General features: G+C 37.8%; 1 protein-coding gene across 15 annotated transcripts in view; it reads right to left on the bottom strand.

Annotated features, from left to right (window-relative positions):
- Positions 1–616: 616 nt before the first annotated feature.
- The window catches only part of Zbtb20 (zinc finger and BTB domain containing 20), an 815,137-nt gene continuing 790,464 nt past the window's right edge, over positions 617–25,289 (bottom strand). For all 15 annotated transcript variants that reach the window (XM_076869018.2, XM_076869024.2, XM_076869012.2 and 12 more), the window contains one exon: positions 617–25,134. In XM_076869018.2, the coding sequence (XP_076725133.1) occupies positions 24,713–25,134 (422 nt within the window). In that variant the 3' untranslated portion in view covers positions 617–24,712. The remainder of the gene's footprint in view (positions 25,135–25,289) is intronic.

The raw sequence follows: 25,289 nt of genomic DNA, 5'->3' as shown, positions 1-25,289 counted from the left end.
ATTTCTATGGGAACAGGGAGGCTAGAGAGCACCTATGGGGACGGTCACGTATAGGAAAGGGTGTAGGGAACAAATAGGAGTCTCTTAGTGGTCTTCAAAGTCTTCGAATAGAGATTACTTTGTGCCATAATTTTTCTATTTTGCATATAGATCCAAGAACCCCAAAAGATAAAAAGGAGGTTCTGTGATAGATTCTCAGCATAACAGTGATGAGGGGACATGAGGATAGGGGGGCATAGTGCCATGTGGGATTGGTTATTTCCACAGCAAATAGATGCTGGTTTTCATGTGAGAAAAGACAAAAATGTGAATGGATTTATACAGTAGTAAATGAGCCTTGTCATCATTTTGAAGTTTGGACTGGTGTAGGATGATGCCCAAAATTGTCTCTTATTTTCCCAAAGTGAGTTCAATATCACCAGTCCTGTGATTCCTACTGCTTGTATCAAGAGGACTGATATGTTGATTTATTTTTTTGACCTTCCAGGTACAGTCCTCTATTTGCATAATCTCAGACTATAGCTAGACCCCAAAGTGTAAAAAACATGTGGAGAGCTGCCCCAAACAGACATTGCCACGGCCACCACATGAAGAAGGCACCAATGGAAACCAGGAGAAGAGTTTTTTTTTTTTTTTAATTATTCCTTCATATTCAAACTTCACAAACAGTGTGAACTTGTACAATACCTCGGAAAGTGAAACTTACAAAAAAAGTGCTGGTAACATTTAAAAAAAAAAACAACAAAACCCCAAAAAACAAACATCATTCTTAGCAACATCAATTACTCTTCCACACAAAACAGAAACCTTGTAAAATTTATTTTCGTATTTTTAAGGCGTAATACTTCCGTATAAAGTATATGCAAGAGATAAAACTTCACAGTATTCCAAAATGTCACAATAATAATAATAATATAATAGTATAATGAAGCGCTACAGTTAATTTTTCTTTTTTTTTTTGAATGTTTTTTTCCTGTTTAAATAACAAATACAAGTCACAGGTAAATATACGTGAGAAAAATACGAGGCTAATATTAAATGGCAGGTAAGGATACTGTCACTGTAAGAAAAAACTGGCAGGATGTGTGTATTTAGTCTATATTTTAAAGCACTTGATAGAAAAGGCGTATGCAAGGTTTTTCAAAACAATTTTTTTTTCTGTTTGTTTGTTTGATAACTGACGACAAGTTAAGAGTATAATGAGAAAAAAAAAAAGGAACAAACTCCCTCTCAAAACTATTGACCTGCTCATCCCAAACCATGTACATATTGATGGATGGATGTGGGAGTTCATGGATTTATACAGCACACAGATTGGTACCAGCAATGTTCCATGCCCGCCTGCAAAGATTGAAGGGTAGAGTCTGCAGTCATTCAGCCCAGCCTCCTCTTAGGAAATTATTCTTTCAATTTAAAGCTCTCTTTTCTTTCCTCTCTTTCCAAACTCTTCCCCAACTCGTTGGTGTTCAGTCTGAAAAGACATTCTGATTAGAAAAGTTTCCCTCCATTCAAAATGCACTGGGAAATGGAAGCTGCATATTCAGTGCCACCCACACGGACATTGGAAATATCACTTGGACGAATGAATTGTCTGTGTGTGTGTGTGTGTGTGTATGTGTATTTTAGGTCTGAATATACAGCATGTGTATGTATTTTAGGTCTGAATATACAATGTGTGTGTGTGTTTGTGTGTGTGTGTGTGTGTGTGTGTACAGTAGCAATTGCAAAAAAAGGGACCATATTCCATTTCATACTAAGATACAATGTGACAAGAAACATTTCTGTGCAGGGAAAGAGTTTCTTTGAATCTTATCACAACACTGTGGTGGGAAAATAAGGAAATGGGTTCCCCTTTCAGCAGTCACCACAGTAACCTTCATTGAGAACACACATGCCCAGGTATCTGGTCTGTGCACATGTGTATGTTAACAGCTAGCCATTCAGCCAACAGGTAACAGAAAGACAGCAGATAGCAAAACACGGCAATAAGGTGCTCAAAGAAAAAAGTGGCACCCACTCCTCAAATGGATGGCCACATTAAGGTGCTTCGAAAAGTTTTTTTTTTTTCTTTTCAGTTTTTATTTCAAACATTAAGAGAGTACTGATTTGCACATGGTAGTTCTGAGCCAGGCCAAGGGTTTTGAGATTTCTGACATCTTCCTCTGAAAAGGGCTTTGACTGTAGTTGTTTTGTTCAGTTGGTTGTGGTCACTTGAGTTGATAACTTTTTTTTTTAATAGCCAAGAACTGAAATCAAATCAACATGACTAAAAGAAATAACTGATGAAATGGTATAGAACATTACTGCATTCCCATTGGATCAAGATGGTTTCGCCCATTTTTCCTTTTTCACTAACACTGTTCCTTTTTTCTTTGTTACAATCCATTCCTTATGAACCTACAGAAATGACCAAAGTCACTGCAAGTAGCTGTTTTTATTTTTTGTGATCTGTTGCAAGAGTCCAACCTTGTTTCCTCTGCTGCTGTTTGTGTAGCATCTGGTTTTGTAATGAGCATCTGGATTTGTAATGAGCATCTGGATTTGTAATGAGCATCTGATTTTGTGATGTGCATGTGTGTATATATGCACATATACACACCTATACATGTATAATATATACACTATATATATGTGGATATATATAGGAAATGTGTATACATTTATACATAATATAGTGTATACTGTTTCAACTGGAGATAAACTGAACTGGGTTCAGACACTAGCACATGGTTATCTTTCCCCTGCTCCCTCTGTATATTTTAAACAGTCTGGAGCTTTTATTTATTTTTTTAAAGTGCATTTTCAATGCAGAATAACTGTAATCCACTGATTCCTTGGAAAACATTTTTGATGAGAAAAATCTGAAAGTTCTCAGCCCCAAGCAAGAGAAACCTGGGTTTGTTCATGCCAGGGGCTGACGTGGCAGTGCCAGGCTTGTGCCTGAGTGATTACTGGGCATTCTGGACTTCGGGCACCTTAGCAGCAGCAGCAGCAGCAGCAGCAGCACCTTTGTGAGAAGGTAGAGATAGAAAAGAAAGAAGGAAGGAAAGTTCAGATGAGAAAGAATGAATATGTTGTGTGTGCACGCTGGAATTGTGAACTCTGACTGTAATGGGTTTGTGCAGTCCCTGGTTGGCTTCAGCTAAGAAAGGCCGTTTAGCTTCTTCCCCATCAACTGACACCAACCTCCTTGTGGCCCCCCGCGTGCTCTAGCATCACCCATAGTCCCCACTCCCAAGGCTGACTTCTTTGTCAGTTTCCTGTGGGTATGTGAGTGCCAGCATCAAGTAGGAATAAGGCACCAGAGAAATCAAAATGTCACAAAAAGATGCAAAACCCCATTTCAAAGAGCCTCTCCCATTGCTCCATTTAAATATTGCATGTGATACCATTCATTTGTGTGTACTTAAAGTGTGTCGAATACAGTCTCTGAAAGGAACTTGAGGCCCTTCAGCACCAAAGGTCTTAGGAATGCACCCTTTGTCTAAACATACCCACACTCCCACCCCCCTGCCCACCCCACCACAAGCAAAAGCACCAAGTCGGGAGAACAAGGCAGCCTGCCATTGCTCGCCTCATTTTGATAAGATTAAAGTCTATGAAATAGAAATTTCAGGAATTGCTCTAAAATCAAATGGATTTAGGCTATCGGGTATCTGATTACTTGATGCTCTAAATGTCCAAAGAATGTTGTGAAAGGGTTGAAATGTTTGTGTTTAATGTGCTAAACAGAAATGACTTCTCAAATGATGCCCAAGTCCTCCACTAACACTTCAACCTCTGTTATTAAAAAAAAAATTTAAAAAGACATTGTATAAAGGAAGAGGTTCATCTAACTATAAAAGGAAAAAATGAAGGCACGTGATTTTATTCGGTCCCACAATCCTTAAGAAAAATGGTATTTTGCAAGTGTGTGTGTGTGTGTGTGTGTGTGTGTGTGTGTATGTGTGTGTGGGGGGGTGTTTGCACACATGAAGTGGGAGGCTGAGGCCATTGGGACAGTAGTTCAAAGGAAGTTGGAAAAGAGAACAAGATAGAATTTTGAGACAGAGAGAAGAAAGGAGAAAGGAGGAAATGGAGGCCTCTCTTCAGCTTTCTGTCATTGACAGTCTCAAGATTTGGCTGCTTTAGGGTCCAGAAAGAAATTTGTTTGTCTTGGTCTAGAAAGTGCCCCAGTTAAATATCTCCAGTTAATCATGTTACAGCTTTTGGTGTTTCCCTTTTCCCTTCCCTCCAGCCAAATGATTTTTTAAAAAAATATCACAGTTTTTAAAAATTATTTTTTCAATGTTGAAAAAATATGGAAAAGCTATTGTTCAACCGAAGGCCCACTGCCTCTTCATCTTCACAGTGAGCAGATGGATGGACAATCTACAGAATCAAAGGGGAAGCCGGCAAGGTCCCTTGTGCTGAGTGGTCCCTTGCCTTGCCTCCCTTGGGCAGGGGTGCTTTCACAGCACCCACCCTTCTTTCATTTGGATCCTTGCCCCCCTCCCATCCATGGAATGTGGGTTAGTGAGAAAGGCAGAGCCATTCTAGAGAGCCATGGTGACAGGAGAGTCTTAGAAGCAGAAGGTGAAGGAGCGTGGTTAGTAGTGCGCTCTCCCGCAGCCTCGTCTGGGGATGGGACAGTGTGGCTGCTCCTGAGGCTGAGGTCCCACTCACATTTTACTTCCTGAGACCTCAGCTCTCAGGTTCACCACCTTTATGCCTCTCTTTGTATCAGAGCTGGCCCCAGTCCTTAAGAAGGCAATGATCCAAGATGAAGAGGCAGAGCCAAGCGGCTGTGTCATACAAAAAAAGGGCTATGGACAGGGGGATTTCGGAAACAAATTTAACTTTGGTTTTCCAACTTTTTCAAACCATAAAAATTAAAGCAGGGCTTCGGTGGCTTCGATCATCTGAGAGCTGTTATATTTTTCTCATTTGGCAAGGCTAAGGCGGAGGGGAAGAGAAAAGGGGTTTCCCATAATTGGTTGAAGACACAGGGTGGTAAATGCTTCCACACTTAAACTCACAGTCCAGTGTTTTTGACATTTCATAAATAGCTTTTTTTTTTTCTCTAAAAAAAGAATAAAACAAGAACAATCCCTTTACTTACTCATCTGAAACAAAATAAACAGCAGTGGGTACAAACTTCTTCTTGTAACAATTACAAAAAACAACAATATAATCCCAACTTTTAACACGCATCTTGAATCAGTTATTTTTTTTTTAACCTCAAAACTGCAGCATATCCTTAAGGGCAAACTTTTCGATTAGTTTTTTTCTTTTTTTTTTTTTAAATAATGTCTTCACCAAAAAAACAGTCTTGTACCAATAAAATGCATTCAAAAATAGAAAATATTACACAACAAAAATATGTATCCTTCCTTTCCAAAAAAGATTCTTCACAAAAAAATGTAGAAAAAATTCCAACAATTATTTTCCTCTCCTAAACATTAACTTTCAGTCTAGGGCACAATTATTTATTGATTTAAATGTCTGTTTTTGCATAAAACATGGAAGATGCAAAACATTTACTGTATTAAGATTGTGAAGTTACATCCACTCCCACCCCTATTCAAAAACAAAACAAAACCCAGAAAAACCCAGCAAACATTAAACAAATGATGTAGCTGGTAGATTAAGAGAAATACCTCTGTCCTTCCTTCCACGGCACATTCATATGGGTTAACTAGCCCTGTTGGTATTGGGGAACGCTGAAGAAGATCAGGCTGGATCAAGAACATCTTTAGCATATGTCAATGCTCAATGAGTCATTAATGGTCTTCCATGTTGCAGGACCTTCCTCTGCAAAATCCTCACAAAAGAGAAATGTGTGAGGTAGCACACAGGCAGTCAAAGGACTGAAGTGTGTCCACAGGTGTATGGTACACATACATACAAAATACTTTATCACACATTGTATGTGTATGTGTGTGTGTGTGTTGTTTTCTTCTCAAAATGGAGCTGAAGCCTATGGTAAAAAGTAACTCAGAACTTCAGTGGTATGAGGAAGGCTGAGATTATTTCCTTCATAATCTTTTCCACATTTAACCTGTTCAGGTATTAACTGGAACAATGACAAGATTTCTGATTGCAAAGGAATGCCCTATTTTCTCCACTCCCATTGAACCCACGTTCCTTTAATATTTTTAGCATTGTAGTTTAGACTATATGGTTTTCTTTCTTGATGATATTTACTGCATTCATGTGGGATGCTGTTCGTATGTGTATTCAGTACGAACAGATTTTTTTTTTATACTCTTCCCCATGTTGCTTATTTGCTTGCTAGTTTTTTCTTCATGGTTTTGTTTTGTTTTGTTTCTGATTTTTAAACAGTGAAATGTGTCCAATTTTATTTCCAGTGCATTAAACAAATTTTAAATTAAAGAAGAAATAAAATGTTTCCCCTCATTCTTCTAAAAGAAATGACTTGATAAAAATACAATATAATAAAATCAGGCATTGCCAAAAATAGCATGATGTACAACCTCAATTACATCAAAGAAAACAGAAAAACACACCAGAAATTATAGAACATAAGCATGAAGAAGCCAAGATAATATAATCCCAACTATGGTATGATTGGCAAGCACTGTTTAAAAAATAGGTAAGGCTACTCTTAGATTTCTAACTCAACATAGTTGACCACTGCTCTTCTGTCTTTTCTTTCAATCCTTAATCTCTTACTCATTAGTTATTTATATCTTTAAAATGAACAATTTTGTTTTTTATATTTTTGGTCTACAGTAGAATTACATATTAATAATATAATAAAAAGATATTTCATTAACAGGTTGGTACTGCATCCATGTGGGGAAAATAGAAAAAAAAAGTACTCAAATAGACATAGCAAATGGACTCTAATCTTACAAAAATAACCACAAATGTAATAGAAATGATAATCAGGGCAACAGATAAACCAAAAACAGGTATAGAAGGATATATTTTGGATAATATAAACTCCTGACATGCTATGCCCTAGAATTGCAGTCTCCAAACCTTTCCCATGATTCCCACCCTTCCATAGCCTCACTCAAAATTCAAATAGAAATGAAAATAAAGTAGACAGGTGGTTGAGCCTGTCAAAGCTTCCAAGTCATCTTAGCTAAGATATCCACTGCTCAATGAGACCAGGTGGATAGTATTTGAGAAACTGGCTGGTCATGGGGAGCTGCTAATGCTATTTCTTTTTAATTTTGGAGGAGTTCCCAGCCCACTGATAAAGAGAGAAACCAAGGAACCAAAGAATTTTTCTGGTAATACATATGAGATGAAACTAACTGTGATAAAGAGGGCACTGTGGTAAGATGGGAAAGAACACAGAGGGGGGAAATGGCCAAACCTTAGGCACAACCTTCATCTGTTTGCTTTGACACATTGGTTTCCTTCTTTATGAGCATCTTTTAGGATGAGTTATAGGCCCCAATGTCTTCTGACCAAATACGTGTCCGCTCAGCTGCTGACATAATGTTCATGCTTGCTGGCCTCCTAAGAACTAGATGGCCATGGGTGCCTGCACTTGATGAGCAAAGTTGTAATGGCAAAGGCTCTTTACACTAACTCATCCTAATTGGTGGCTGATTCACACTGATGGAGCATTGCAGGAAAAAATAAAAGAAGGAAAAGAATTGGTAAGAATTTAGCTTGGTAATCAACAAATGTGAAGTTTTCTTCCAGTAGAAGGAGAAGGGAAAGAGAAAGAAGATGAGGAGGAGAAGGGGAAAGGGAGGAGGAAGGAGAAGAGAAGAGGAAGGGGAGAAATGGCATTAGTCAGAAAATACTGCTTTTGGTATTTTTAAACTTTCGAGTTGTCCTTGGTTTTTCTCTCATTCAGTTGCTCCAGTTTAAAGGAGAGTTTAGAATCTAGTGCAAATATTAGCAAATCACAGCATTCCAGGAGCAATATCCTATCCCTTCATCTTAAATGGATACTATCCCTTCAGACCTCCTCAGAAGACTGGGGGCAATGGTCCAGAAAAGCATAAGTGAATAAATTATTAATCTAGTACTTGCTACGACAAGAAAGGCACTATCACAACAGATCAGCCTCCAAGCATTTCCTTGCCACGGGCTTGGGCATTTCAATCACTCCAGCAACCACACCAAAACCTAGACCCAGGTTTTTCAAGACTTGCATTCATTGGCCACTACTGTTGGCCCTGACCATGCAGAACCTCGACCTGTACTTATGCACATGCTGCCTTATGTTTCACTAATGATCCAAAGATTAAGTTCACTCTCTTCCTTGGAAGTTTCTTTCTCTCCATCAGTCTCCAGGTCATGACTACTAAAGACAGTGAACAGTATCAAGTACTAGCTTGTATTTTTTCTTCTATTTTTTTAAACCCCTCACCAAACCCTAAGTCATAAAGACAATTCAGTAGCTCCTCCAGTGACAAGGTCTCCTGTTAATAGCACTGTGAATGGAAGGAAAACCAAAGTAGTATCCCTTGCCCACCAAAAGCATATCCCTTGAGCCTACTGTAGTACTTTTGTCTGTGAGAGAGAAAGTTGGGTTCTGGAGATTAAAATCTTTGGTGACAGAACTGGAGTGGGTATGCAAGATTCAAGGAAGAAGTTATTCCCCAAAACCTCAAGAGAAGTATCCTAGAACAGTAAATATGAGTCTATCTTAAAAGGTCAACTATTTCTTTCCATAGCTTTGGTTTGGTGTAGTCATGTCCTCTTAGTGCTTACCCAGTACGTATTTGTTAAGGGCTCTGAATTGAAAGTTTCTTATTTAAAACTGAGATAATGCCTTGAATTTTTAAGGGGTTGCTAATGTTAGTTCTGAAAGATCTCCAGCAAGGCTAACAACTTCTTTAAATTTTTTTTTTTTTAACTTGGAATGGTAGACTTGGACGGATGGTAAGAAGGAAAGAGAAAAAGATAGATATCAATGTTGTTATTTTAGGAAAAAGGCCTCAATTGAGAGTTTTCAAAATTGATGCCCTCCCATGTGATAGTGTTCAGAGAAATTCAATGTTAGCTGTCAATACAGGTTGTGATCTTTTCTTCCAGAACCAGAAATTCCCAAAGCTGCCACCCTGGGTTCTGGAAGAGTCCCTCAGCATCTTCACTCTTGTATCATTATTCCCCACACAATCTATTGCTTTTCCTGTGATGAAAGATTCTTTTATTAAGAATTACTAAAGAGCTGTCAAACTGATTGCTTCTAAGATTAAAAAAGCCAATAAAAATAAATCCAACAAAGAAAAGTTAGGAAAAAAAGGAAACCTCAAAGCTAAACTTTTAGGCACTGTTAAGGTCTCTTCTTACTAAGGATAGTCTGTGATGGAGCATCTGGTTGGTTCTGATCAGTCCTCCAACCCTTTCTCCAATTTTAAAGTTGGCCTAGCTTGTTTCAAAATAAACCTTTCACCTCACTGTTCTCAGTGTTTATTGCACTGTTCCCTTACTGTCATCCTAAAGGACTCTACCACATGCATGACCTTCCTCTTTGGTTAGCCTAATCTAGGTTTCACCCAGGGATGGAAAAGTATGCTCAGGGTGAAAGGATATCCTAATGTGAACAAGGTTATTTATTTACTGTAAGGAGCAGGTACCACTGCCCTCTGTCACACTGAAACATGCACCAGCCAGGGCTTCGTGAGGAAGACTTCCACATTCAGCTGGCCAGCTTCCTTGCTATCTCAACTCTTAATGAAAAGCTTAGCTGGAAACAACATTGGGTAAATTTCTTCTCAAACGCCCTCTGTTTGCTGTACAAACCAGCTTCTTTACAATAAGAAAACAAGTTTTTATCAGTGTGGCAGTTTCTAGGCTTGAACAAGGGTTGGCAAAATTCCACAGATTCTCACTAATCCTCCTAAGACCAAGCATGGAAATAACCCTCCATTTTTGCGATGTTTCTCATTTTATACCTTTCCTCTTTCTTTCCTAACACACTTTCTCCCAGCACAAGTAAATACATTTCAGTAGTGCAGTGCAGTGCAGTCAGTCATACTTAGTGCAAAAAAAAAAAAAAAGGGGGGGACTCAAAGTTCAACCCAAAACAGCTCTTCCTAATAGATATCAGTGCTACAAAAGTGGGAAATTCAGACTTCACCTTACACTTCTGTGAATCATCTCTTTTGTTGTCCCTGTTTTCAGCTCAAAAGAGAGAAACAACTAGCATGAACCTATGTATTACTCTGTAAAACATGAAGCTGAAAGCCAGAAAATAAAGGGAAATAGTCAAATGAAATCAGGGGTATTATTTAGAAGAGGAAAAGAGCTATTTAATGCAAAGGTCAGTAGTGGTTTTTATTTAATGGTTTTTATCATGTCAAATGGCTCAAATACTAAGGGAAATGGGTACAGAAAAAGACAAAAATTTCCTGTTTCCCAAAACAGGTCCTAAATTTAACAATGCTGGGCTCTTATTTTTGAATAGTGCAATCAGCTCCTCTTCAAGGGTTATAGGCAACAGTCACCTTACCTAACACAGAGAGCACTAGGAGTGCTCATTTTCCTACACTGACCACTTTTCCCCTTGTTTCATTCCCCTTCTATTTACTTTTTTCCCTGACAACACACAGATATAGATACACACACATACATAGAAATTATCAAGTCCCCTCTCAGGATAATGGATTGAAAACTGGTTCAAATAGCTCAATGACACACTCAAACAAAAAGTACAACTATTAAATATGAAAGAGAATTATTACACCAAAATGAAAATATAGCATTATATCACTTCTTGTATTTTTTAGCAAGAAAAAAAAACATTCATAGTAGGATTTCTTAAGGAACTTACTTCTTGCTTAAGATGAATCTAGAATCAGTTTGAGATGTGACAATATGAGTGATTCTGGAGAAATGTTTTGCCTTTGACTCTGTCTCTTCACTTTGTCTGAATTGCTACTCTGTGAATGTGAACCTGCTTGTCTGCTCAAACCCACACATGTGCTGGGAGTTTCAGGTGAATCGCTGTGCAGTTTAGAATAGATTGTACAAACAAAGGAGCATGGCATACTGGGGTCAGCAGAGTATCACTGATTTTCTCTATCATCAGCTTCTCACCTTCATTTGCCACACAGGATGAGGATTACTAAAAGTCCCTCCTTTTATGTACTCTGAAAATGACAACTCTTTCAACAATAGTGCAAATGCCAATTTTAATTAGATATATGCAAATTACCCTTAATTTATAGCTTAACAGTTCCCTCAGGAAAATTGAAGTGTAAATCAATGGGACTTAAGGAAGAAATTCAACTGCTGAAAATACCTTTGAGAATTTTCTACGACAAATCTACAGGTGATTCCAAATCAAGATTTGTCCCAAGGATATCAAAAGTATAGTAACTATCTTTGTTTTGCAAAGATTCTCCTAGAATACACCAAAATACACTTCAGTTTATAGAAAAATCTTACTTCAAATTTAAGCCATTATTTTCAGTTATCTTCCTGAATGCTCCTCATGTACCCTGGAAAGCAGATTAGGTATACGAATAGTCAAGGGTTTCTACAAATTTTTTAGATGAGTTTAAAAGCATTCAGAGAAGTCTTGAATCAATTAAGTGTAGTTATCATACTAACTCTTTGAACTATCATCATACCATGACAGACAGCCATGACAAGGAAGAGTTTTAACAAGTTCCTCTGGTAATCCTGAAAGCTGGCTTTAGCAATTCAGGATGGTATAGAATTGATTCCATCACACTGTCCTGCTTCTTCTCTTTGCTTTTTCTCTGCTCACTTAATTGAAATTGCAACTATTTTAAAGATTGAGCCAAGAATGTAAATTATAGAACAACAGACAGGTTATTAAAAGGTTGTCAGCCTATTTGTAAACTGGGTTGAAAAACAGTATTATTCAAATGAAGACTAAAATTTCCTTTTAAAAAATAGTTTCTCACTTAAATGTTTCTTCCTCTGCGATGATGGGATGTGGACAGGTGAAGTACTAGTGATACAGTTACAATCTCCCTCTTATGACCATTTCCGGTGCCTGGGTGGTGGGTGAGATGAGAAGCAATGGGGAAATGGAAGTTTCTATTTCAGACCTCATGAACACACAGAGTCTTGAAATTAAAATAAAAGAAATCCATGTAATTATAAAAATCTATAGATCAACCGAGTTTGACATTTTATTAGCACCCTTTCTTTTTCTTTGCTGGGTATTCTGCACTAGTTGCTAATAAGAAACATCTGCAGGGCAATTGAATTAAATTAATTTATCTCTATCCTTATTCCAGAAAAGATTTGAGAAGGCAAGAAGGATTTGTAGTATAAAATGCATGACCTTCATCTGCAATCAATTCTCATTCTTTGGCCGGAAACCTGTTAGTTTGGGCAAAAAGGATTTCTTCCTCAAAGAATAGTTTTTAACTATTCTATGCTCAAAGCATAGAGAGAATTTCTGTCCTCAAAGTTCTCAAGTGCCATTAGAAAAACAAAGATTTTTCATGGAGGAACAATTCCTTGATGGTAAGATAGAAGGCTTTTTTGCTAAGGGGAAAATAACTATGGTGGTGGTGGGGATTCATTAGACTGCCCACGGACAGTACCAAATTAAAGGATCAAAATTTTTCACTAACTTGAGAAGAAAAAGATGAAGGAAAAGAAATACATCAACAAACAAACTTTACTAAAATACACATTCCTCCAGTTTCAGAATTCTAAAAAAATATATAATTATGCTTAAATCAAGGTTTAGAGATAGCAAACAACTGTTTTAATGTGTAGAAGTATTATCCCTTTGCTTTACCATGTTTCACTTTCTTTGAAGGAATTGTATCTGTGCACACTTGTCCTAAAGTCCAGTGCAGAAAATAAACTCGTTTGCTACCAGTCTCAATCTTCTAAGCTATATTTGCAAATACTAAAACTACATATCTGTAAAATGAGATGCAGACTTTCTGAAAGGCATCGTGGGGCGGGGGAGAAGCAAGCTTTTTATGGGGAAAAAAAAAGAAAAAAATCCCTCCCTAATCTCCCAAACACTATATACTATAGTGTTTCTGACCATTATTTTGCTGCATTAGTTAATGTTAGGGCTGTTGGTGCTCCTGACAGGTGTCAACTTGGAAAAACAGGAGGCTCACAAACAATATGAAATTCACATTTTGGAGCTCTAGAATATTAAAAGGGATTTAGACATTAATCTGTGGCTAACACAGGGGTTGTGGTGAGAAGTCCCAGGTCTCAGGGTTGAAAGTTTTCTTGGGAAAATGGAAGGAATAATGTCAAAAAGGCAACCTGGCTTAACTGGACCAGATGGGATCGATCAGGACCAGATCCTTTCCTACTACACATACACATGATAATAGTTAAGAATTTAGAAAAGAATCTTTTGTTCCTTCACACAGCAATGCCTGCAAAGAAGGGTATAGGGTATTTTAGATAAAGAACACTTTAAAAACCAATACCAGGAGTCAGAATGAACAAAAGAAGAGAAAAGAGATAAAACTGATTAGAAGAACATGCCAAATGAAAGGCATAGTTTTAAGCAACTTCAATACTGGCTTTAAGAAACATTGTTTTCCTGCTAGGTGATGCCTCAGGAGGTCTTTTGGACCTTCTATTCATTTCCTTGCTCTCTATGATGAGTTGATGCTACAAATTAGTTTGATTAAGACAAAAGCTGGGTCAAGCCTAAAGTCAAGTAAGAATACATTTATCATATTAAATCTTGATTCTGTTTATTGGTGGGTCAAGCAAGACCTGAAACTATACGCCCTGTGCATTTAAAACCAGGCAATGCTCTACCTGTCACAAGATTTGTCTTTGTATGAGCTGAGGGGCAATGTGGTACCATGCAAGGACATCAGACTGAAAAGGGAAGACTGTTAAAGGGCTACTGTGAAGAAGATATTAAAAGCATCTGGAAAGGGATATACACAGAATGGTATCAGTCTTCTGGAAAATGATCTGAAGATCAAACAGTTAAAATTCATTGGAATGAGATCTAGCACAATGATAAAATTACATGGTTGAGTATTTCAGAATTGGGCAGTATGTACTGTACATCCCTTAGAGTATCCATCCACCCTTATTAATATTTTCTTTAAGTACATATAAAGTGTATGTTTAAGCCACCTCTGGTTGCAAAATACACTTAACAATCTTTATTGATCTTTTCATACTTAAGTAAATTACTGCTCAAATTTCTAGGCTAATTGATAATTGTTTTCAAAAAGGTAATAAGTAAAGAAATTCTTCCTAATTTTTTCTGCAATACATTTAGGTAGAAGTGGCTTTACTTGTTTGAGAAGAGCTTCAACAGTTACCAAAGTTATTTTGAAATGTTACCCCTTTCTTTAGATACCTGTAAATATAGTCTCTGATAGACATGATGTTTGGCTAAGTATTAGCAGGGGTTGAAATAGTCAACATTAGTGATTTTTCTCTCTCAGAGATGGCCTACTCATATCAAGAATTTGAAAACTGTGGTATTAAAAAAGAAACACAGAAATACTTTTCTCTTTATCTTTGGCCAGATGTGAAGGTGAGAGGAATTAATGATCTCAGCTAGTATAGTTGACATTTAAAACTGTGACTCAGGTCCTCCCACTCTCAAAAGAATATTGACAACTTTTAAAATCTGGAGCTAAAATGAAGACAGGTTTCACTCTGCCTACGAGTTTCAAGTTTATGAACTCATTGCAAGAAGGACATTCAGAATGGGTAGGGGGAAGGAAGAGAAATGAACAGTCAGGGATCAGAATTTAGTATTGGAGTTTTTGAGGGGTCAGTGATGAGACAAATGGTAATTCATAGTAGTCTTAAAAAGAAACAAAAAAATAGAGCAGGTTAGGAAAAGGAAAGAGAAAAATAATAAGGTGATACAAATTGGATACAATTTGGAGAGTATGTGCTCTCTGGAGTATGAACAACTTCACTAATGGTCAACTCACAATCATATTTGTCTAGTAGAAATGTGTTTAGTTGAAAATGGAGAACACCTTGTTGATTTCACTCTTAGACTCAATGTGCGCCCTTTCAAAGCAGACTAAGAGTTGGTGGTGCCTTAATGCATTTCAGGACACTAGGGAGAGGTTGGGCAGGGTAGGGGCAGACAGTGGCTGGTCAGGTATGGCAGGCTAGGATGGGATCAGAAAATAATCTCTGAGGGAAGACAGAAGAAATGAATTGGTATGCTCACACTGAGAAAACTTAATGTTGGTCTGAGGCAAGTATTAGATGAATAGCTGTTTTGTTTTGTCCTGAATATAGAATGGCAGGAATTAGACAGGTCTCACGAGCCCAAGATAGATGAAAAGCTGATCCAACTCTGACATTTCCCAGCCATTGGGTTGAAGAGCTTAGGGAAGCTGAAGGAACTCTTTAATCTTGAAACACTATCTAAAAGTAATTCTTATATAGGAAGACAGGATGCCTGACTTCTGAAAGTTTGTTGGGCCTATTCAAGAAGAAAGGCACCAAATCCCCATCTTACTGGGAAAGTGGAGATTCTGAGGACCAGATACCCAAGAGCCACTATTTTATGGATTCTAAAGACTGAAAAATGTGATATATATTTCTGAGCTCTGTTTTAGCCTCTGTCAATAAAAAGTTCCTCAAAGTCTGGCTTTAGTTTTAAAAAGAAATTTCCTGGGAAGATGAACACTATATTGCCAAACTACCTCCAGGGAAATGTTGAACACTTGTTAAAATAATTGTAAGCATATTGAAAACAGAAAGTAGTCAGTAAGGAACTGGTATTTAAAATCAATGTTTGAAAATACAGCTGAGACAACTAGGCATTTCCCTGTCCTGTGCTTCTCACAAAAGCAGCCCTTTGAAATGCAGCCTGTGTTATTTGGTCAGGTTATTGAAGGTTGAGCAGCCCCTTGGTCATATTTTTAGAAGCAAATATAGACAATGACAGTCCTAGAGGGGAAAATCACAGATACATTCATATGCACTTTTGTTCTTCAGATATTGAGAGGGTCAGCTCAACAAGATCACTTAGAATATGAACCCTCTTTTCATTAGCCACACCAAAAAAAAAAAAAAAAGTTTTCACTTTCCTACATTTTGCTAAGTCTGAGCTTTAAAAAAATTCTAAAATCCTCTAAAGACAATACTGAAGCTGATAATATAAAAAGCAAACTAGAGCAGTAATTATTATTATTAAATGCACCAGATTAACTGCAGCAGGTTGGTGATGGGTGATATATGCAAAGAAATAATATGTCAATCAACTCATGATCATAGGCAGATTCAAAAGTCGAAATGAATATAATGTAATATATATTTCAATATAGAGTTGTTATATATAGTGTGTATGTTTCTAGGTTTCAGAAATACTGCAATGTAGTGTACTGTACTTAAGTAAGCATACCTAAATAGTAACTCATATTCTTCCACAAAGTCACTAGTACTGTTAATTAAAAACAAAAACAAAAACAAAACTCATTTTTTTTCCAGTAAAAAGAAATACCTGTGGTTACAGTCACAGACTTCTTTTGGATATAGAAAGACAATATACATTTTTTAATAACAAAAAAGTTGCAATTGTAAGTAGCCTTACTTCATGGGGTGGGGGAAGTCACCAAAATAGAAGAGGAAAGAAAAATGTCCTCTGAAATCTGTAAAGTAAAAATAATCTACGTGTCATAAAAAACAATAAACCATCTAGTAAAAGGAGGGCATAAAGTCAAAAAAACTGAATCTGACTGTTTCCAGACCACCAAGCCATAAGAGTCAGCTACAAGAGCCAGGTCCATTTATCCAGTATATTACACTAGAGTGACATTCTACTTTAATGTTTGAGATGGACAAGAGCCATCAATTCTTAGAAATTCCCCTCAAATATTCCCCTGATAGTCTATTGGTTTGCTAGACATGGTAAACAACCCACTCCTGGAAAGACTTTGGCAAAGGCCACACTGGTTTCAGGAGACAGTTTGTGAATGATGACAAGATCCTGCAAATGCAGGCAGCATTAAGAAGGTTTCATCTGGCAGTCAAAATGCACATGTGGGCTCGTGTGTGAGTGTGTGCACACACTGGGTTTCAGAAAAGAAAGAAATGGAGTCCTCTGAGCCTTGGATGGCTCAAGCCAAAGTTTGCATGGGCCTTGCCTGCTTGACTTCAATATCCCTCCTGCTCCAAGAGACCTGGTAAGGTGCCCTCAATTGCTACTCCCTCTGTTCTGCTCCACAGTTGGGTGCTTATGTTCCACCTTCTTCTGGAGGAAAACAGCATGTCCCTGTGGGTTTTCTGTGGGTCAACAAACTACTTTTATTTCTTCCAATTCCAGAACACTGCAAAAGGCAAGAGTGGGCAGGTGACTACTTCCTGGGAAGGGAGCCACAAATTTGGGCACAATGGTGGGAAGGGACAACTGCATCTATGTACCAGGACCTCTGCTTGTGTGTGCTTCTTTTGAGAGGTACACACACACCCCCAGACAACAATAAATATAAACAAACACACACATGCACACACACATCAGTAAATCCAATAGAAGGGTAGCATTTTTTTTCAAGTTTCTCATCAAAGGGCTAAGTAGAAATTATTGATGGTTGGGCTCCTTCAGAATGCCCTTAAGCCTCATCACAGATACTGATGTACCCAAATAAGGCAAAAGAGCAGAAGCAGGTATGTGAGATATGTTAGACCTTTGACTTCTAACTGGAATTCCAAAATCTCTCTTGCTGTCACTAGAGAATATGAATGTGGAATAGTTTTGAACTAAGAGCACCTCACACTGCATATGCACATGCATGTGCACATGCATGATATACAGACATTCTGGACAATAGCTCTGCCACACTGGATGAGTTAAGACCCTTTCATTACTAGAATCTACATATAAACTGCAATGATGTTGTGGGTACCTGTTGAAAATGGGGTTAATTTTTTTTCTGTCTTAGGTGTATCAGCCTCTCATTGAGGCATTCTGAACCAGGGAATCTCTGAATCTGAAGAGGGTTAAGTAGGGACTCTTATACCCCAAACAGATATCCCAGAAGCTGAGACTCTCAGGATGGTGGCTAGATTTTGTTCATGATCTGCAGATTATGCTCTGTCACTGAATATGTGCAAGTTCAGAGTTTGCACTTACAAAGAACCACCAGATAAAACAGATGCCCAAAACCCAAAGGGAAAAGAGTTGAGAGATATACACCAAAAAGAAAGCTTTTTGTTGGGATTGTTCTCCCTGTTAAGAAAATATTTGAAACCGGCATCCCAGGGACCTGTGATCATGCTTTATGGGAGTCACTATTTAGCAATATGATGTTTGTTTTACATTCAGTCCAGACCTATCAATGAAAATGAGTAGAGAGAAAATACCAGCCACTTCCTGAGAATGGCCAACTCTGGACAACTTTGGTGCCTTCCCAAGAAGTCACTGCTTCTAGAGTCCTCAGTCCTGAACAGGGCTTATTTTTGCCATAATGCAACTACTAAAAAGCAAGAAATGTCCATTTCTTCACAGTCTTCCAATTTCTGTGTCTTTTGTCCTCTTCCCTGGGAGTTCTGACTTAAGGCAATAATTCTGTACTTACTATAAGTGGCTACTTGTGAAAATACCTTAACTGAGGTCACTTCAGATTAGATATTTCAGTCTGAAAGTAATCCGTCTATGGAGCAACAGGTGGGACCTAAAGAAGCTACTGGAATGACAGACTGTTTCAGTAGTGTGGAAAGATGATTTTTCTTGTTTTGACCCAGGGAATTTTTACCTCTCATTCAGTGAGGAGGAAACACTTAGTTCTGGAAAAGAACTAGTGCTATGCAGCAGTCATCTTCTACCTATTTGCCCTAAAAAGAATGGAAAAATACTCTGTTTCATTGTCACTTCCTGGGATCTGCTCATATACACCTCTGACTACTATGGATTCAGTGTTCAAGGAGGAAAAAAAGGTCTTCTGAGACTTAAAAAATCTTTGGGGTATTGTGGTCAGGCTGACCATCTTGATACCCAGTGCTAGAAAGGATGCTTTGGATTAATAGTTTCCACATGCTGTGTTTACAGGAACATGAAGTCACCACAACCTTTCCTCTTGGAGGGGTTTAAATGGCATCAGAAATAAGAATGTTATACAGAAAGCCTTTGGGAATAAAAAAAAAAATATTCTCTCCAAAGGGCCTCTTTTTTTGTGTGCCCCCTTTTCTGTCCTCCTATGTAGTTAGAGCACTGGGCAGAGATTGCTTTGGAAAGTTTGCCCCACGTAATCCATTTTCTGGGTACCTAAGGAAACAACATTTTTCTTTAGAAAAACATGGAAAGGAGAAAAAGGTTGTGGTGGTCCCGTTGGGAAGTTCTGTCTAGTTTCAGAAAGCCCCGTGACTGGGTCCATTCAAGGCTTTCTGATTCACTGAAGACTGAGAGGGGGAACCTGGGCCACTGGGTCATTTTGCTTTCTCTGTGGTCTTAAGGGGTCTATTGAAATTCTCGTGCACCCTCTTTTGTCACTATGTCACTTGGTTCTGTCTCTGGTGTTCTATTTTTTTCTCCCTTTCATTATTATTTTTTAATTTCTTTTTTCTGGGGAACAAAATTGATTATTTAAATAAAGTTCTTTTCTAATGAGTAAAGAAGTTTCTCAGAGTCAGAAATCACTCAAAAGAAACTCTGTTGACCCTACCCAAGGAAAAACCCAGAGATTTCTCTAAGTACCTCTTGCCAAACTTCCTAGTTTTGCTATTGGATGTTTCCTGGTTTAGTATTGTCAAATTCTGAATACATTTTGCAATTCTTTTGTTCTCTTCCCCAGAGCTTCCATTACCCTGGACTTCAACTCATTACTAAATTAATAAATTCTTTTAGAAGATTTCTTTTAAGAATCAAGTCACAACAGAAAGAGCCTCCTCCTGTTCTCGGTCCCCAGGGTATCTCAGGTTGTGTCTGCTTCTGCATGTCACCTTCCTTTTGTTCCCTGTCTGCAGCATACACTGGCTATAGCAGAGGCATGTCTGATGCCACCATCTGATGTCTTTTCTGCAGAATCATATATCCCCTGCCCCCAGCCCCAACTAATCAAATAACATCTTCAGAAACAACAGAGGAAGGTTCCAGGAGGGGCACATCTATCGTGCCCAGCCAGATATACCTCACTTCCCCCTTTCCTAAGGGCAAAAGGTGTTAGAAGCATCACCAAGTTTTCTCTACAAGTAAGCAATGTGAGCCTTTATTATGTTTTCCTGGGGATCTGATAAGGGACACACCTCATTTTTGATTGTGTGACGAGAGAAACACTGATTTGGTGGCATGAGCAGGGTACATAGTGCTTATGTGTTTGCATGATGGAAGTATTTGTGGGGCAAGGTGTTAGAACTTAAAGTGACACAAACACAGAGGAAGCCTCTTCGTTTTTCATTATCAGAATGCACAAATTCTCCCTGTTCACAGGTTTGAAGAGGTTTTCTTAGTTCTTATATAGAATATTATGATGATACAAATGAAACCTCTGTGACTTCTTAATAAAGAAACCCCAAGTCTTTCTAAGGCTAAGAGCTACTGTGACCTCTTAAGGTGGCTAGAGGAAGGGAATGGTCTGCACCTGTGAATGAGCTGGGAATTCACTACGCATACTCCGGACACAAATAAATTCAAAGTATTAGGAACTCAGGAAGGGAGAGGTCTATAAAAGTGTTATAAGGAGTGAAAGTTTACAACTCAATTAAAATATATAGTAAAAAATACTTCATTTTTTTCTGGGGGGGGGGTGCTGGCTTGTTTTTCAATCTTGCCCCATTGTAGAACCCATGTGTTATAATTATTTCATATTTAGGGTTACATTTTATATACTTAGGGGGTCTTTTATGCACAAATATTGGTATTTAATAGGAAAAAAAATTGCCCACTATACTGAGATACTACCAATGTTTTTGGTGCGAGAAGATTTTATTTTTCATAGAGTATATCTTAATGTCTTGAGATAAACACTCCCTTTGGACTTTTTCCCTTTCTTTTGTCCAGCAAATTCTTTTCAAAACTATAAATTTCTAAAAAATGTTCTTTTCCGTGCCAGTTCTTGTTCCCTGTACTCCTCTTAAGAGGTCTTAAATTTGGAAGATCTGCTTTAATCTTATCTTTTTCCTGGCTATTAAAAGGAATTTTCTTTTCTTTTAGTACTGATAGCATTCTAGGTTCAAGGTCTAAATGTAAGAAATTATAGGATTTAAACTAAAAAAAACAAAAAACAAAACAAAACAAAAAAAACCCTAAAGAATCCATAATGATTCTCTGATCTTGAGGCCAAATGTGTTTTTCTATTGCCTGAGATATTTGTGATGGTTTATTTGTGATTGTGGGTTAGCAATCTGAAAGCATCTGCATTCTTTTGAAATAGGTACAGACTCGTTTATTTTCTAAATGTGGGTCAATTTGGAAAGCAGCTCTTTAGAGGCCAGACATACAGCAATAGCCTCTCAGAGCTTCTTTGCTCCCCCAGGATAGAATTCCCACTCCAATTTAGTTTCCTCCTGTTCTCAAAGAACAATTTGTCAATTATTTTAGGCTGCATGTTTGGGAGGAAAAGACACAGTGGGAACAAATCTATGCCATCCAAACCTGGCGGTCCATTTTGTGGTGATTAAATCACCTCACTAACAATTCTTTTGGGGCCCCCAATATTTTTTTTTTTTTTAAAGAGATACTTTCTTTACCAGGAAAGAGTGAACATTAGGGCTTCAAGTCACTTGTAGTTTTTTCTTTACATGCTCTACAACAAAAGGTAGATTTTAACCCACTTGCTTACCTTTTTTAGAACAGCAAATTAGCATTAAGGCAAATGGGTCTCCCCCATATTTGAGAAGCAGTCAGCTAAACATGACCCAAACAGCACTCAAAATCAGCTTTTCTGGAGATATTATGATTCTGCCTACTAAGGTGAGCATAAAGACACTTTTTTAACCTATTACTGTGAAATAATTGAAAATATTTTAAAGTGTCTTTTGGCCTTCTTTCATTTGAAAGATGCTGAATTATTTCACATCATTTTCCTTTAAAATTTTTTCCCTTCAATTTTAATCTTTTATTTTATGGGTTGAATGACTTGTTTTCCAAAATATCAAGCAATTCCATGGCATAGTTAATTAATGCTCCCTCTATTGGTGGTTAATGGAAATATTAGAGTCAATATTGATATTTTAAAAGGCAAAATTGGCAATAGAAAAATGGACTTTTCATATATCTGAAGCCATTTCTCATTAACTTTTACAGGTCAGTTTTAGATAGAGTGTCCTTGGTAGAATTCCTCTTAGAAATCATAATGGGTGATTCTCAGTAACCAGTTTACCATCCAAGTCTACATTAAAACTTCTAGCAAAATATCTACTGTAGGACAAATCAAACTCACAAATACTCCAGTTGCACAAATTCTACTAAACATCACAAAGAACTTATGGAAAATATCCAAGTTAAACAAATGTCTAAAATATATGAATGAAACCAATTTAGTCATTATAGAGTTGCTTGCCTTGGAAGATTTTCCCTCATGTGCTGCATGGATTTTTAAAATAAAACACAGGAAAATTAGAAGAAAAATTAAATTAAAATGTAGCGTAATTTTGAATCTAAAATATCCTCCCCTTTCTTTTTAAAGTTGTAGTTTAGTGTTTTTGCTTTGTTTCAAGATTGACTTTTCCCTTTAAGTATGTTAAAATATGCCTGTTGTTCACTTTGGGAGTATTATTAGGTTTAAAAAGTCCTATTTTTGTTGGAAATAGAAAACCATGGAAAAATCTACCATGGAAAAATCTCTATGATGATATCTTGATTAGACCGAGGAGAGAAATCCCAACTAGGAAGAGAGAGTGGCACCTGGAAAGATGCAGTAGATTGGTGGCCTTTTGAATGGTGGATGTCGGCATCAGGAAAATGGTTGATTTCCCTAAGACTTTTCCAAAAAGCAAAGATTAATAACTCATCTAATGAATTATCTTCTTATTTAGCCCTCGTAGCCATGGTGGAAAGAGTCAGAAGGTGACATCAGAAAGGAAGAAAGTAATTTTGGCATCAACGTATCATATTTTGTAACAGGCTTCTCATAGTGGTGCTTGTAAGGTTCTGAAGGGGGAAGGAGGTATGGGCTCTGTGAAGTCCTCCTCCTGGCTGACCACAAAAGAGACACACCCTTTTGTCAAGACATCTAGACTACTAGTGTTTCATCAAAGAAAAAAGCAGTCAACAGAAACTCTAGATTCATAAGAGCTCAATGAAATTTTGGAGAAGCAAGAAAACTGCTTCTAAAAGATAAAGTCCCTCCCATGAAAGAGAACAGAATTCTAGATGGATCAGTGAAAAAAATATTCAGTGGAGCAACTTAAGCTTGCTAAAAGTCAAAAAACTACATATCAAAATACAAAGCAGCAGTTCAAATTACAGCAGGGATGGGCGGGCTACACAGAGGCCCTCATCAACCCAGGCAATACTTAAAATAATAAAAATTAAGAAAAATAAAAAAAATATGAAGAAAATAACCTTCCTCTCTTTCAAATATAACTTTAGTTGCCTTTAATTCTTTCTATCTGGAAGCAGTATCGCTAACCTTAACAGTCTTGACTTACCAAAAAAATATATATATGTGTGTGAAATAAAATAAAAGAGAAGGGATTGGTGGCAGTGTATGCAAAACCAAAATGAAAAAAAAAATTACTTTTAACAATCTTACTTTTTTGTTTTTTTTTACACAAATACTGTTGTAAATATATTAAAAAAATCAGCATTCTATCTGGTAAACGTCACTTTTGCCCCTCTATAAAATTTTGAATTAAAAAAGCCTCGAGAACTTTTTATTGTTCCCCCCACCCTCCATTCCTTTCTTTTTCTCTTCCACAAGAATATATCCTGACACTTTTTCTTTTTTCTTTTTTTTCTTTTTTTTTTTTTGCAAAGATTGTTGGAAATAATCCTTCTCTTGTACCTAGAAACATAGGTGCAAATCTCTGATATCTTTGTTTTATCTGCATTTCTGCCTTTCATGAAAGTCCCTCTTGATTGTGCTGAGGCTGAGGCTCAGCGAAGACACTGAATAAATACGATAGCCACTGTTGCTTGTTGCTTCTCCAAGTCTTCCTGGCTTCTGCTGAGAGGGGAGATGTGGAGGAGGTGAGCCAGGTGTGTGGACACGGCAGAATCTGGGGGAGAAGGCTGCCATTCCACGTTCTTTCCCACACTCCTGAACCCACTTTCCCCTGCCACCCCCACAGCCCTTTTATGAAATCAGACAACATGGTAGGTGGAAAACAGCAGGGCCTTTCCTCTGGGTTTTCAACCAGAAGTGATATTCCACAGTTTTAACTGGTTACTGTAAAGTCCAAGCGGCCAGAATTGTGAAAATGTCCACTGAAACACTGCAAGCGGTGTACTTAAAGACAGTAGGCCTTTTAGATTTTGTTATATATTTTGTAGTGCTCTTCACAAGTGAAAAAATTTTTTTCTTTTCTTTCTTTTTTTTTTTTTTTTTTTTTACTTTTTTAAAAGATTTTTTTTTTTTTTGTAAAGAAGGGTTGTATTTAGAGGCCAGTAGCTAGAGATCCAACCAGTGGACCTCTTGAAGTACTACCAGGCCTTAAGGCCACCATCCAAGGGAGACTGGGAAAACTATTATTCACCCGGCCTCCGGAAATGTAATGTACCAGCAGGCAAAAAACAGTTCTTCATGTAGTACAAAATGAAAAGAAACAAAAACAAAAACAGAAAGTAAAAACGAAACCAAAACATTTCTTAAATTCTAGTGCCATAGCTTTTTTGTTTGTTTATTTCTTTTTGTTTGTTTGTTTTGTTTTGTTCATAAGAAAGAGAGAAAGATACTACTTATCCGTCAGACACATGCATCCTCATGTGGTCGTTGAACTGCTCGATTTGGTCAAACTTTGCTGGGCAGACGGAGCAGACATAAGTGGTCCCCTCTGTGCAGGCCACCACACCTGGGGGACCAGCGCGGACACCTGGGGGTGTGCCCGCTGGAGGGGTCCCGTTGCTGGCACTGTGCAGGGCCACATGCCGCTCCAGGAGGGTCTTGTGGGAGAACTTCTTTTTGCAGATGTAGCACTCATAGGACTTCTCCCCTCGGTGGAGGCGCATATGCACATTGAGGGAGCTCTTCTGGGTGAAGCGCTTGTTGCAGATACTACACTGGTATGCCCTCACTCCTGTGTGTGTCACCATGTGCTTGATAAGGTAATCCTTTAAGGAGAAAGAGCGCCAACAGATGCTGCATTGGTGGGGCTTCTCACCTGTGGGTGTGGGAAGAGACAGCAAGCAGGACAGAGCGAGACACAGCCAAGGTGGGAGAATGAGAGACAGAAAAACAAGACAACAAAAAAGAAAAATAAAACAATTATAAAAAATAAAATCTGATTGTCGAATGGGTCATCCTTGACTGGAAAGA

This window comes from Callospermophilus lateralis, chromosome 10 (genome assembly GCF_048772815.1).
Source record: "Callospermophilus lateralis isolate mCalLat2 chromosome 10, mCalLat2.hap1, whole genome shotgun sequence".
Lineage (NCBI taxonomy): Eukaryota > Metazoa > Chordata > Mammalia > Rodentia > Sciuridae > Callospermophilus > Callospermophilus lateralis.
Note: the sequence above shows the minus strand (reverse complement) of the source record. Positions and strands in the feature narration are given on the sequence as shown.